This window comes from Clarias gariepinus, chromosome 2 (assembly GCF_024256425.1).
Source record: "Clarias gariepinus isolate MV-2021 ecotype Netherlands chromosome 2, CGAR_prim_01v2, whole genome shotgun sequence".
NCBI classification, from domain to species: Eukaryota; Metazoa; Chordata; class Actinopteri; order Siluriformes; family Clariidae; genus Clarias; species Clarias gariepinus.
Window position 1 is genome coordinate 47080001 of NC_071101.1, and position 14972 is coordinate 47094972.

Genomic DNA, 14972 nt, shown 5'->3' on the forward strand with positions numbered 1-14972 from the left:
ATCTGTTTCAATTTCAACAATTGACAGAGTTCTCAAAAAAAAATGAAATCCGCATGAAGCAATTGTATAAAGTGCCATTTGAAGGAAACAGTGGAAGGGTGAAGGAGATCCGTCACCAGTATGTGCAGGTAAAGCAGGTCTTCTATGTTCAGCACTGTAAACTGCTTTACAGTACTTTGTAGTTTCATGCAGTACACTAGCAATTCTACAAAACATACTCTACAATGTGTTTTAGCAAATGCATGCATTACTGTTTGTTACTATACACAGGACAATTGTGAAATTGCATTTCTGTCTCTCTCTAAAGCGTGTACTGGAGCTGGAAGCCAGGGAACCACTGCACACATTCATATATGTTGATGAGGCAGGTTTCAATCTGGCCAAAGGCAGAAGGCGTGGAAGAAATCGCACTGGACGGAGAGCAACCACTGAAGTCTCTGGTCAGCGCGGAGGGAATATTACCATGTGTGCAGGCATCTCAGACAACGGCGTCCTCACCCATATCCCCCTTCTTGGTCCATACAATACCCAACATCTCCTGACATTTTTAGACACTCTTTACAGGGACCTAGTCCCTGAGAATGAGATGGGTGGAGGCCAACTCAGCAAGTATGTTGTTGTCTGGGATAATGTCCGTTTTCACCACTCCCATCTGGTCAGAGAGTGGTTTGCAGCACATGAAAGAATGCTGGTTGAATATCTCCCTCCATATTCCCCATTCCTTAATCCAATAGAGGAGTTTTTCTCTGCCTGGAGGTGGAAAGTTTATGACCGGCATCCACATAAGCAAATGGCCTCGCTAGCAGCCATGGATGCAGCATGTGACAACATCACAGCAGAGTCCTGCAGAGGATGGATTCGCCACTCCAGGAGATACTTTCCTCGCTGCATTGCGAGGGATAACATTCGTTGTGATGTAGATGAAAATATGTGGCCAGACAGACAAGAACGTCTGGATGTGCCAGAATGATTTACTGTACCTGTATGTTACAGTACTGTACAATACTGTATGTACTGTACATGTACTGTATATTGTTCACATTTGTGCACAGCTCTTTATGTTTACATGTATTCTACAGTAAACAAGTGACTGTAGCATATTTTTCTTTTGCACAATGCTGTAGAATTACAAACACTTATACAGTAAAAATGTAAAACGTACGTATTCAGTGTCTCAGTTACTCCCAAAACTCCCATAACATCTACAGTAACTTTACTGCACATTTCAAATGGCTGTACAAGTAGGCCATAGTGCTGTCTTGAGCATTTTCAGGTGTCACCAAATATTTTCGCAATGGAAAACACTGAAATTATAAACTGTCATAGTGAAAACATGACAAAGCCATTTGACTATCTTGTTCATAAAGATGGTGTCAAGACTTTTAATTTTGATGGCACTGACAGTTTCATTGACATGAATACTTGCTTTTGAGGACTAGATTATCAATTTTGAGCATGTGACGTGCTTTTGCAGGCTATTCACTAGGTTTTGCAGTTTGCACTAATTGTTTTGAGAAATGCACTTGAGAAATGTTAATAGTGTTCTGAGAAACGCACCAAAGCGACTGAGAAAAACTGTAAGCTAAAACCAAAAACCACTTTCCAGTAATAAAGCACCAGTTACACCATTATCAATACTTTTGAAGAAATATGAATCATTTGCATTTAATATTATTATTGTTTGAAGTGAGACAGTAAAATGCTGAAAATTGTCTATTTTTGGGGTATATATAAAATCCTCTCTCTAAAACTTGAAATTTTTAGGGATGCCAGATCTGTCAAAAATAGTTTATTTTTAACACACATTTTCTGTATTTTATGAAGTTAAGTGTACAGTACAGTACAGTAGGTATGTAGGTGGGTAGTTTTTAAAATTTGATCATGTTTAATTCTATTTATTCTCTCAGACCTTCACATGTTAAGGCCATGTTAAAGGTAGAATCAGTGATTTTGCTGAACATGGAGCTTCAGAAACACTGTCAAAGCAGAAACACTTGATACTAACCTACTCATGTTTCACTTGGAAATTATTCTGCCTTTTGAGAGAATCACTAAGGTAAATGAATCACTATTACTCATGCACTAAGTGATTCCTTTTGTTCCGTTGCTGCCGTCCAAAAATAGACGTTTTTGCTGAAAATTTAAAACTACTTTAGATTAACGCGCACCTGAGTTTATATTATTTGTTGTATTTTTGGTAATGCGCATGAACTTTGTGAATCATATATGCCAAACCTGATTCAGCGAATCTTTTTGTAACAGTAGGCAGCATCAACTTTTATGTCACATTGTGAGTGTGTCACAGGCATTCCTCATCAAATGTAACAGAAGTCAGTGTCCTCACAGTATGCAGTGTAGTCTACGTCAAAAACTGGAACGTCAGGCCGAGCTCAGGGCTACTGAAACCCCGGATCAGACTACAGCGACGGCGCTCACGACAGGCAGAAATAAGGGCTGCCGAAACATTGGAGCGGCAGCAAGTTGACCGCGCTCTCTTTTTGCAGGTAATACAGTAGTAGCTTGCAGATGTCAGGATCTGCACATGGGTGGAGCCACAGGTATCCTCTAGTTGAGTAATAACGCTATTATAGATGACCATGCATTTTTATAAACAAAAAAAAAGTCTAGTTTAGTCTAATCTACATAAGAGCACTACGATAGACCTTCTAATGTCTTCTTTTTTTGCAACAGAAAGGTCCTAATTTATGTCTGTGTCACTCACTAACTCATACTAAGCATAAAATAATACTCTTGGTATAGTTTGTGATAAAATACTAAACCGAGCAGTGATGCAATGGCATTATATTCTCATGGTAACAGCGTCCTTGGGGCGAAAATCTCTCATCATAAATAAATTGCTGTAAACCTCGAGTAGAATATTGCTGTGAGAAAAATAGTACGGTAGAGCAAACAGGATGATAAAACACCCCAGTGATTTGTACAAACAGAATGTATTAATATTGTAGAAAGCATTTCTTCCACCCCTCATCCCTCTTCTGTACATGTCTAAACCATCCCCTCTTTTTCTTTTTGTTCTTCGGTCAAGAGTAGCCAAATTCCACAGGTATCCTGCTGGTCTTCCTAATGCAACGATCCCTTTTTTCTAACTGGGCTTGGGACCAACACTGAATGCTGGGTCGTATGGTAAATGGTAACCCAACAATGGCAGGGCTCAAACCCAGATCCTTAAATTAACAACCTACAGTAGATTCTTAGCCATTTGAACCACCACTCCACTCCAGTGATCCACCAGGCCACTCCAACAGGCTGTAGACTGTAGGCTACTGGTTTTCTGATTGGGAGGTCAAGGGTCAAGTCAAGTCAAGTAGGCTTTATTATCACTTTAACCATATACAGTTTAGTACACAGTAAAACGAAAGAAAAAAAAAACATTCCTCTAGGACCAAGGTGCTACATACAACATAATTTAACAACCTAAATTAACAAAAACTTACTAGCTGATTTAGAGACCCAATTAACTGGCTACCTGAGACAAGCTACTGTAGGGGTTCGAGCCCCAGTACTCCCAAGTTGCCACTGCTGAGCCATTGAGCAAGGACATTTACCTTATCTGCTCCAAGGTTGCTGTATCCTGGTCAACCATGCACGCTGACCACAGCTAACTGGCATATGTGAAAATTAGTTTTTCACTATGCTGTAAGGTACATGTGACAAATAATTGAATATTGCTCCTTATTTAAGTAATTTTAATTGTCTTCCATGTTTTTTTCTTTAAACACTACACATGATTGATCTGTAATTGCTACTACATGTTTATTGTAGTTCACATTTAGGCATTTGGCAGTTGATATGCAGCTATAACAGCTTATCCAGAGTGACTTATATTTTAATCTCAGTATACATGCGAGCAGTTGAGGGCTCAACAGGGACACTTGGTGGTCATGGGATTCGGACCTGGGACCTTCCGAACAGTGGTCCAATGCCTTAACCACTGAGCTACCCCTACCCCTGTCGCAGTTTTATAGTTTTGGCACAAGTATAGGGTTGAATATGATGTTGGCCCACCCTTTGCAGCTATAACAGCTTCAACCCTCCTGGGAAGACTTTCCACAAGATTTAGGAGTGTGCTTCTTGAAATTTTTGCCCATGTCTTAATGGACCTTGCTTTGTGCACTGGTACGCAGTGATGTTGGAAGTTGGGAGCAGGAAATTGTCCAAAATGTCTTGGTATGCTAAAGGATTAAGAGTTCCTTTTGCTGGGAGTAAAGGGCCGAGCCCAACTCCTGAAAAGCAACCCCATACCAATTTCAACACGACTGCTGCACATGACTTTATTAGAGCGGTGAGACTGCGAGCTGGGCCTTCTCGTCCAAAATCAGTGTCTGACCTCACAAATGCGCTTCTGGCAGAATGGTCAAAAATTCCCATAAACACACGTCTAGACCTTGAGGAAAGCCTTTTCACAAGAGTTGATGCTGTTATAGCTGCAAAGGGGGCGGGGCCAACATCATATTAAACCCTATGGATTTTGGCCATATAGTGTGTGTAGATATATGTTTATGATGTAACTAGATTTTAAAATAGGATTTTTCCCCTTTATATATATATATATATATATATATATATATATATATATATATATATTTATTTATTTTTTAATCTAGTTACATCATATACAAATATCAACACACACTATAGTGCCAAAATCTATGATGATAAATCATCAATACACAATTGATAAGAAAAAAATAATAAATTATGTCAAAATTTCCATCAGTCATATTAAAAATTTTTTTTTAATTTTTTGTTGTTTTAGACAAACTTAGCATCTTGTGCAGCAGCACCAGCAGCTCCAGCAGTACTGCGCATGCGCACTGTGTCCGCTGCCTGGGCAACTGGGCATTAGTCGTGGGAGAATTTAGGTAAGAGACAAATTAAAACTCGAATCAAACTGCTGTGGCCGCGCGTTTCGCTTCTGGACGGGATGATGTTCTGTTCCGCACGGCGCTGCACTTTTTACTCTATTTGCCCGACGCGTATTTCGACTTTAACTTGGCTATAAAAGTGTAAAAAAAAAAAAAAAAAAAAACGCCCAGCAGCGCGCGAGGCAGGAAGAGCTTTCAGTGTGAGTAAAACGCTACAATGTAACAAGATCAGAGTTAAACCGGAAACGCAACAAAAACATCAGATGAATAGAGTATAAGGTGTTTATACTGAGTGTGTGCGTGTGTTCGGGTGTGTTTGGGTGATTTTTAATAAGAGAAAAAGCTTTTAACGCTTACTATATTCGCTTTCATGACGCTGATCATACAAGACGGAAACAAATCAATCAATCAATCAATCAACAATAATAATAACAACAACAATAGGAATGCGTTTGTTGACATTGTGTCCACCTGATCAGAGTTGCACTGAGACTTCTGTAATGCTGAGAGGGCTTTCAGTATCAGAGAGAGAGAGAGAGTTACAGAATTAATTCCTGCTCCGCCATTTTGAGCTTTTTTTTCTTCTTCTTTGCTTTAAAAAAATATAAATATATATCTTATATAAATAAATAAATGTATATCTATATAACTGCGAAGAAAAAGTGAGCTATCCAGAAAGTCAGCTTTCATTAATGAGGACGAGACGTGTTTTATTATAATGACTGGGAAATTAATAGACAGGTCAAAAACTCAGATCTGTATTATTATTATTATTATTATTATTATTATTATTATATCAAACACTCCAGGTCAGAAGGTATTTATTAATGAGTCTATTCAGAAATTAGATCCTGGTTGTTGTTTTTTTTTAATGTATCTATTCAAGTCTCTAATCTGAGCTCTTATAGTCCTGTACAGCTCTCATCACTAATAACAGATTCCCACACTCCACACACACACACACACACACACACACACTCCACACACACACTTTTCTGTTCCAGCCTGCTGAGATTCCCATCACACTCACTCCAGTCATCAGATATCCAGCCATCTAGTCATAGATATATAATAACAAGAATCACGTGGCTCAGGTGCTGTGCTCTTCTGGATTAGGTTTGATATCAGACAGCAGTGCTAAATATCACATCTGTGCAGTAGGTCTGTATAAACCTCAGGATATTGGTCTGAAAATTAAGAAGAAAAAAAGATTTGTCTATGTTTTGTCGTTATTTCTCGTTGATTTCATTGTTTAAACGAGGGATAAAAGAAGTTTGAATTTCAGAGCTGTAAGAAACAGCGACCTCTAGAGGTCGAGGATGATAATAATAATAATAATAATAATAATAATAATAATATACTTGACTGCAAATACAAATACAGACATTTTTACAGTAGGTTGTTTGTTCGCATACTGTTTCCTTACAGTTTATATTTGTGTTTATATTTCTATACTATGTTCACATTTTATGCTTAGAGTTTACAGGTTTACAGATTATGTTCATGTTTACAGTTTAATATTCGATGTTTGTTTATAGTTAAAAGTTTAACAGTTGTTTATGCCTGCAGTTTACTCACTGTTTATGTTTACAGTTTTTGGTTTGTTTATGTTGAGTAAAAGGTTTGTGCCTATGTCTACTGTTTTTGTTTACAGTTTACAGTTCATGTTTATGTTTACAGTTTTTGTATAGTTTGCATTTGTTTACAGTTTATTCACAGTCCAGTTTGTTTACTTTCTGTTTAGAGTTTATGCTAACAGACAGCATTTTGTTTTCACTCAGTTTGCTGATTATCTTGACTTTTTGCTAACAGTTTATACATGTTTACTGTGTTCACATTTTATGCTTGGTGTTTAGAGTTTGTTTGCAGATTGATGTTTATGTTTGTGTTTACAGTTATTTCTGTGTTTACAGTTGAAGGTTTGATGTTTGTTTATAGTTAACGGGTTATGTTTGTGTTTACAGTTTTTTTTATTACAGTTTTCTGTTTATGTTTAGGTGTACAGTTTGTGTCTATGTTTAAAGTTCATGTTTTTGTTTACAGTTTATGTCCAAAGTTAATTGTTATGTTTACTTGTTTTAATGTTTCAATCGGTTCTTTGTTGTAATGTTTACTTTTTGTTTATTGTTTCATGTGGTTTATAGTTTCGGCCTACAGTTTATTTCTACAATTTAACATTTATCATTACAGTTTAGGATAATTTTACAGTTTATTACAGTATATGTTTGTAGTTTACAGTAGGTGTTTGTGTCCGTTTCAGATCTCTGTGTGGTTCTCTGTCATGGATCGATCGAGCCCTGAGTTTGACACGTATGGGGCGATGGAGTGGAGCGACGGAGTGGGAACCCTACCTGGCAGCCAGCTCAAGGTCTGTGCTCAGGACCCATGATGCAGTGCTTCTTCTACTGCTGAATGTTCATAGACTGATAGGGAGTGATTTGAAGCAGGGTTTGTGGTCCTGAGATAATGTTTCATTAAGAAAGTGGCATTAGGATACATGTCTTGTGAGGATCTTTTTACAGATGGATGTGAAGGAGCTGTCCTTAGACCTTCTTTTCCTTTTCCCTAGTTTCGTGTAAATGAATTCGGGGTGCTGGAGGTCATAACAGATGTGGGAGATGAGGAAGGGGTCAAAAAGGCTCATGCTACCACCACATGGAGTGTCCCTACAGCACAAGAGGGCAAGTACTACAAAATGCAACTATGAGAATGTGTGTGAAAGTATGTAACTATTGACTTTCTTCTTTTTTTTTGTCCACAGCTCTGTCAATTGAAGTGCACTATGGTCATGAACATGTCTGCAGTAACAGGAAAGAAACTGCTCCCCACTTCCTGCCTGAGGGGCGTCACTGCACCAACGGCAGCTTACACCTAGAGCAGCAGGCGTGAGTGACCATCGAAGAGTTGCATTTGAGATACAAACCATCGTTGAACATTTCATTAAACCTCTGATGATAACTCCTTGACCATTCCCAGAACTCCAGGAAATCAAACAATCCTTCAATAAACATTCTCAGATCCTTCACCAAACCGTCTCCTAACTGAACGGAACATTGGCACTAGACGCTATGTAACAGCTGCACATCTGTATAAACTATAAAAGAATCTCCATCAAACCTTCGAGAGGTTCCACCAAATTTTTTTCCCAGAAATTGTCCTAACATGACCCAAAACCCAGCACAGTAATCAGCAAACATTCTCTTAACTGTGACACGTCCAAAAACACTCCACGAAACTTCAACAAACATTCATCATACATTTTATCTCCCTCAAAACTAGCAAGCACAACATTACCTCCATGTTTTATATTCTTTAACCATGGATATGCCTTACAGCTTTCTACATGTATTTATGAACTTCTTCAGAAAAGTTTAAGACAGTGAGCCATCACTCACTTCTATTCCTCCTCCTGCAGAGAGATCAAGTCTGTGAAAGAAGATTCCAGAATGAACATTGAGGTTCCTCGGGTCAGAAGGAAGAGACCACACTCAGTCAAGAGGGTGGAGGAAGAGGTGGACGAAGTGACGGAGGTGGTGGAGGAGGAGGAAGTAGATCACGTCAGTGTCTCTTATTTATTGTTATTGCTTTGCAATTTTTTTATGCAAATTAATTAAATTGGAGTTTAGACTTAAGCCAAAACACTTCTTTAATGGGATTGACAGGTATTCAGGCCACACCCCTTATCTGAATCTGACAGGTATGGAGGCCTCACATCATTTATTAAGATTGACAGCTACATAGGTCACACCCCCTTATCTAAAGCTGACAGGTATGGAGGCCACACTCTCATTATTGAGATTGACAGGTACATAGGCCACACCTCCGTATCTGATGCTGACAGGTATGAATGCCACACCTCTTTTATTAGGATTACCATGTACATAGGCCACACCCCCTTATCTAAAGCTGACAGGTATAGAGGCCACACCTCAATTACTAAGATTGACAGCTACATAGGCCACACCCCCTTATCTAAAGCTGACCGGTATGGAGGCCACACTTTCATTATTGAGATTGACAGGTACATAGGCCACACCTCCGTATCTGATGCTGACAGGTATGAAGGCCACACCTCCTTTATTAGGATTACCATGTACATAGGCCACACCCCCTTATCTAAAGCTGACAGGTATGGAGGCCACACCTTTTTTACTGTGACTGACAGGCCCAATGGTCACGCCCCTTTTCTCTGAAAATGAGGTTGCTCATGCTTCATGCTCATGCTTTATTAAGATTGACAGATACATAGGCCACACCCCCTTATCTAAAGCTGACAGGTATGGAGGCCACACTTTCATTATTGAGATTGACAGGTACATAGGCCACACCTCCGTATCTGATGCTGACAGGTATGAAGGCCACACCTCCTTTATTAGGATTACCATGTACATAGGCCACACCCCCTTATCTAAAGCTGACAGGTATGGAGGCCACACTTTTTTTATTGTGACGGACAGGCACAATGGTCACGCCCCTTTTCTCTGACAATGAGGTTGCTCATGCTTCACTGGAAGTAAACGCTGTATAGACCACTCCCCTTTTTCCTGACCCTGACTGGCTTAGAACACACTCCTTATAGGGAGAAAAGGGGTAAAGTGCCGCTATGAGTTCGTGTACATTTAGGCATTTGGCTGACGCTCTTATCCAGAGCGACTTACATTTTTATCTCATTATACATCTGAGCAGTTGAGGGTTAAGGGCCGCGCTCAAGGGCCCAACAGTGGCAACTTGGTGGTTGTGGGGTTTGAACCTGGGATCTTCCGAACCCTAGTCCAATGCCACTGAGCTACCCCTGGCCCCATGTAGCTTGATCATGCTGTAGTTTTGATTGTGGGCGGTACTTCACGACTATGTATGGATGTTTTTAAAGTAGGAAGAAGGAAGTTATTAACATCCATATGTGCTGATGTAGGAAGAGAAAGAGGGCCGGCGGCCGGCTCGGGGAGGTCCACGTGGTCGCAGGAAGCGCAGAGGAGACACAGCTCTGCTCAGACAGCGTAAGTCTTTAAGCTTTAACACTTTAAAATATTGCTGGTGAATTAAACTCACTGTGTATTGTATATATATATATATATATATATATATATATATTTAGTAACATTGTAAACCAGGCTTGAATAAATAATATGGTTTTAATCCAAGGGTTTTGATATCTCTATGCTAGTGGTTTCATACGGAGGGAGGAGGAAATCATGGTGCTGGGCTTCATATCTGGAGCAGGAGAAAGCCATTGCTGCTCCCAGCAAACTCTTTAAAGAGGTGAGAGAGCAGGAGTAGCATTGACGCACGGCTAAAAGGACGGCTCTTAGAATTTTGGGGAAATTTAGAATTTTTGCATAAAAGCTTTATGAGCTCCACTATTTGACGGATTCGCTCATCATTTTAACAATGTCTGAGACACTTCTGATAACCTTTGTTACTCGCGTTTACCAAGAGTGACGAAAATGAGGGCGTCAGCAGTATATATATGTGGATGTAAATGCTGTGTGTTTATGTTTATGTTGCAGCACCAGTGCTTTCCACAGAATAAAAACGGATTCAGAGTGGGTATGAGACTGGAGGGCATCAACCCCTTGCAGCCCGCCATGTACTGCGTCCTGTCCGTCGCCGAGGTAACGACCTGCCATCAGTACCGTGTATGCCACTAACCCAACCCGCTGCATGGAGCAGTAATTATAACCAGATAAACAGTCTGACGTACTGATGTTTAATACGTCCTGTGGTATAAGAGGAATAAAGCACTTTGGGATATGTTTGTATCATGTTTAAATGCTAACATTGTAGTAACTCCTCCCCCTTTTTGATTACATTCCCATCCCAGACTCTGTTCACTATGTTGTGTTGTGTTTTTCCCCGCAGGTATCCGGCTACAGATTGCGTCTGCACTTCGATAATTACTCCGACTGTTACGATTTCTGGGTGAACTGCAGCTCTCCTGATATCCACGCCGTGGGCTGGTGCGAGAAAACAGGGCACAAGCTGCATCCGCCTAAAGGTACGATACAACGTGGAAACGAAATACAGCAACACAACGAACATACGGATGAACACGCAGCTACACACTGAGGCTATCGAAATCACAGTGAAATCAGATAAAGATAAAGAGATGGATATAGAGCGCTGGACAGTTGCAAAAGATAGGCCTATATCAGATGTCTCGCTTCAGTTGTTCAGAAATATCATCATTTATTTTGCAATGTAAAGCTTTTATGTCCATCATTAGTTTTCCTTATTATATATTTATAACTGAATATAACTGAACAAATTTGAATAGATGATTTTTCTGTAAATTTTTACTGGTTATAATTTTTTATTTTTAATACATTAAACTCCACATTAAAAGGATTTATAAAGTTTAAAAGTAAGTCATTCCTATTTAAGAAGTTGTAGACGTAAAAGAAGAAATACATTTCTGGGGATTTTTATCACCCAAATCATCCAGTTTTTATCTGGAACTCGTTTCCCTTCATCAGGAGAGAGCTAAACAATTATTATTTATTTTATTTTATTTTTCAATTATGATTACCAGCTCTTGGGAAATGACCTCAAGACCATTAGTCTGGTAAAACGTTTACTCTCCGCTGGTTGAGATCATATGATCAGAGAGGTAGTTGGGTAATGAGCGCTATAAAATCAACAGCCTGCTATTAGGAACAAGCTAGCATCGTAGAATGTGCTAGCGTGAGGCTTCTTTTTTTTATTTTTTTTTATTTTATTTAGTCCTGTCCAATTCTTTTTCCCCGATTTTCTCCCCAATTTACTCGTGGCCAGTTCCTCCTCGTCACTAGGGGGCTCCCACATTAAGGCTACTACCACCACTCAGTCGGGAGGGCGAAAGCTATCCCGTGTTTCCTCCGAACCACGTGACGCGAGCCGACTGCATCTTTTCGAACTGCTCGCTCACGCACCGTTAGGGGCGGAGTAACACTCTCGGAGAAAAGCTCTAGCCGCTCCTTCCGCGTGCGCGAGCTCACAGACGCCCCTGATTGGCTGTAGAGCCGTGATTAATGTGGGAGCGCAAGTACCTCTCATCCCTCCCCCCCTGAGAGAGCTCGGCCAATCAGCGCTCTCTAGACCTCCGGCTGCGAGAGGAAAACAGCATCACCCGGAGTTTGAACCAGCGATCTCCGGATGATAAGGCGAGCGCTTTACCACTGCGCCACTCGGAGGCCCCCTAGCCTGAGGCTTCTCACTCTAAATGCTAGCGAGTAGAAACAGGATCGTCTGAGCATAATGTTCTTTACTGCTTTTGAAGATCTTTGTGATCTTTAGTTACATTAGCTACCCATTTCCAGCGTAATAGTAATGTGCTAATGGTAACATCCATGTGTTTAAAATAAAATACTGGTGCCCCCTGGTGGTCAAGCAAGAATGGTAATGATGACACAACGTCGGACAACTACACGCTAACTACCCTCTAGTGTGGAGTTATAATTGTGAATTTGTTATTAAATTATCAACAATTTAAATAAAATGAGAAATTATTCGACAGGACACAAAAGCCACTTATATTAACTGCATTTTGAAGTGTAAATGATGTATAATGGAAATGTGTTGTGTTTTAAGAGGAGCTCCTCCTCCAGGGTGTGAGGGTAATTACAGCCCTGCTTGACTCTATTCGCAGGGATGAAGAGTGATGCCTTCAGCTGGAGTTCGTATCTAAAGACCAACAAACTGCAGGCAGCTCCCAAGTCTCTGTTCCACAACCACAACACTGTAAGCGTCCTCAGAAACGATTCTCAATATCTTCAGTAATAGAGCAAGTGCACGAATGTCATTGTAGCGTGGAGATGAACAGATTTGATTTTGGAAGTGATGCATAGAGGTTTTGGGTCACATCAAGTTTAAATGTCTAGAATAGCCTTTCCTAATAGCTTCTTGTTTGAAGGACGGAGTAATATTCAAGGCTTGCAGGTTTACTTCTTCCTTGTTAATGTGTGTGTGTGTGTGTGTGTGTGTGTGCTCTGCAGACAGTCACGCCTTTAGGCTTCAGGATGGGGATGAAGCTGGAGGCAGTGGATAAGAAGAACCCGTTGCTCGTCTGCGTCTCCACCGTAAGGGACATGGTGGACTGCCGTCTCCTGGTGCACTTTGATGGCTGGGACGAGAGCTACGACTACTGGTGACCGGAAACGTCTTTTACACCCACCTGAGGTTCTATGTAACACTTGTGCTTAGGGTGTTGAGGTGCGAGGAACACAGTGTAGGTCTATGGGACTTTTCCATGTGGGGAGGACACTCTGTAAGAGACGGCTTTAAAATAAGCAACCACTAGAGGGCAGTGTTTCATCGATATACTTTAGCTGTGTGAGGTTGTGTTTGGACTCTAGGTAGAGCCAGAGGATTGTCTTTCACTTTGTCTCCCTCTCTTGCTCTCTATTTATCTCTCTCTCTCACACACACGCACATGCACACACTCTCTTAGCTGTTGAATACACCCCCCCCCGCCCCCCGTCCACCTATTTCTTTTACTCCTACATCACCCCATCTGTCTTGCTTTCCTGGCTCGTGCATCCGTCTCTCTCAGTTTGTCCCTCTTTTTTATTTATACACTTCTCTTCTTCTGTATTTCTCACCCTGTCACTTTCTTTCCCTTTATACCTCCTGTTATTTTGTCCTCCACCTCTCCTTTTCTTTTTCTTCCTGCCTGCCCCCGTCTTACTCTTACTTTTTTCTTATTTCTTTCTATCTAACTTGTACATCCCTCGCCCTACTCCATCTTAGTTCTACATCTGTTCCTCTGTCTATCTGTCTTTCTTTTTATTATATGTCTACCCTTTTTGTCTCTCTCTCTCTTTCTCTGTAGTGAGTTTTGTACTGTAACATACATTTTTCTGTCTTTGTGTAATATTGTATCTGTAGGTGTGATGTGACAAGTCCGTATATCCATCCAGTTGGCTGGTGTCAGGAGAACGGCAGAACCCTGACCACACCTCCAGGTAAGAGGAAGAACAAAAGGGGGTGGATTTATAAAGCAAGAAAGTAAAGAAAGCAAGAAAAGTTATGGATAGACAAGAAAAAAGAGAATATAGTAAACAGATGATGATGATAATGACTTTATGATGATTGTTTATTGCAGTGATTCTTCTTCTATGTTTGATGTTGTTCTGATGTTTAGCAGAAGTCTGGAGGAGCCTCAGCCTTCCCATCAAGCTTGATTAATTTATAAACATGTTCTCCTCCATAACACACTCCCAGAATTTCTGTTTTATGAAAAGAAGAAGTGTTTATGGCATCCTTTCTGATTCAGTCGTGTGTGCCGCAGGTTACCCTGATGCGGAGAACTTCTCCTGGGAGAGGTACCTGGAGGAGACGAGCTCATTACCTGCTCCTGCCAGGGCCTTCAAAGCGGTGAGGGAGCAATCGTGTGTGTGTGTGTTTGAGTGTACGTCTGTGTTTGTGTGTGTGGAAATGTCTGCACAGGTCTCCTGCATACACACAGTTCGTGTTTTTGTCCACAGCGTTATGTCTTCATGTGTCCCTGCAGAAGCCTCAGCACAGTCTCCAGGTGAACATGAAACTGGAGGCGGTGGACGTGAGGAACCCTGTGATGGTCAGAGTGGCTACAGTGGTGGATCGAGACGAGCACAGAGTGAAGGTACATAGTGACGTCCACAGCAATGTCGTAAACCCACCCACATGTGATTTAAGCCCCCTGCCTTTGTCTTTTCTTAGACGTTTGCCCTGCCCACTGCACTGCACTTTAGATGTTCTAAACATGTCTTTCAGCACATCAAACATGAAAATCCGACACCTACTCAACTCTATATTCAGGGAAATAATACATTATATGAGATCCCAGTCTGACCTCTGACCTTTAAATGACCTCCACTCTGTCTGCCCCGTCAGATCCATTTCGACGGCTGGGCGGACGAGTACGATTTCTGGCTGGACGCAGACAGCCCGGATATCCATCCCGCAGGGTGGTGCACCAAAACTGGACACACCCTACAGCCACCAGTCAGTGAGTGAGATGTTTTTTCGAGGTGGGAATGAGGCTGAATAATCCAGAGGAACATACTCTCTGCGGTATCCATAGTAACGCAAGCAAGAAAGAGTATTGCACAATGAGGAAAATATGCACTG

General features: G+C 40.9%; 1 protein-coding gene across 3 annotated transcripts in view; it reads left to right on the plus strand.

The window, feature by feature from the left end:
• The first annotated feature begins 2460 nt into the window (after window positions 1–2460).
• l3mbtl3 (L3MBTL histone methyl-lysine binding protein 3) overlaps window positions 2461–14972 on the plus strand; it is a 32717-nt gene continuing 20205 nt past the window's right edge. The window contains exons 1-15 of one of the 3 annotated variants that reach the window (XM_053491049.1): window positions 2461–2504; window positions 7147–7254; window positions 7456–7567; window positions 7648–7771; window positions 8302–8443; window positions 9799–9883; window positions 10051–10145; window positions 10394–10498; window positions 10746–10881; window positions 12511–12602; window positions 12857–13008; window positions 13749–13825; window positions 14152–14237; window positions 14374–14484; window positions 14736–14850. In XM_053491049.1, the coding sequence (XP_053347024.1) occupies window positions 7168–7254; window positions 7456–7567; window positions 7648–7771; window positions 8302–8443; window positions 9799–9883; window positions 10051–10145; window positions 10394–10498; window positions 10746–10881; window positions 12511–12602; window positions 12857–13008; window positions 13749–13825; window positions 14152–14237; window positions 14374–14484; window positions 14736–14850 (1519 nt within the window). In that variant the 5' untranslated portion in view covers window positions 2461–2504; window positions 7147–7167. Of the gene's footprint in view, window positions 2505–4839; window positions 5087–7146; window positions 7255–7455; window positions 7568–7647; window positions 7772–8301; window positions 8444–9798; window positions 9884–10050; window positions 10146–10393; window positions 10499–10745; window positions 10882–12510; window positions 12603–12856; window positions 13009–13748; window positions 13826–14151; window positions 14238–14373; window positions 14485–14735; window positions 14851–14972 lie in introns of those variants that run through there. The other 2 variants (XM_053491048.1, XM_053491047.1) reach the window with 2 other exon arrangements.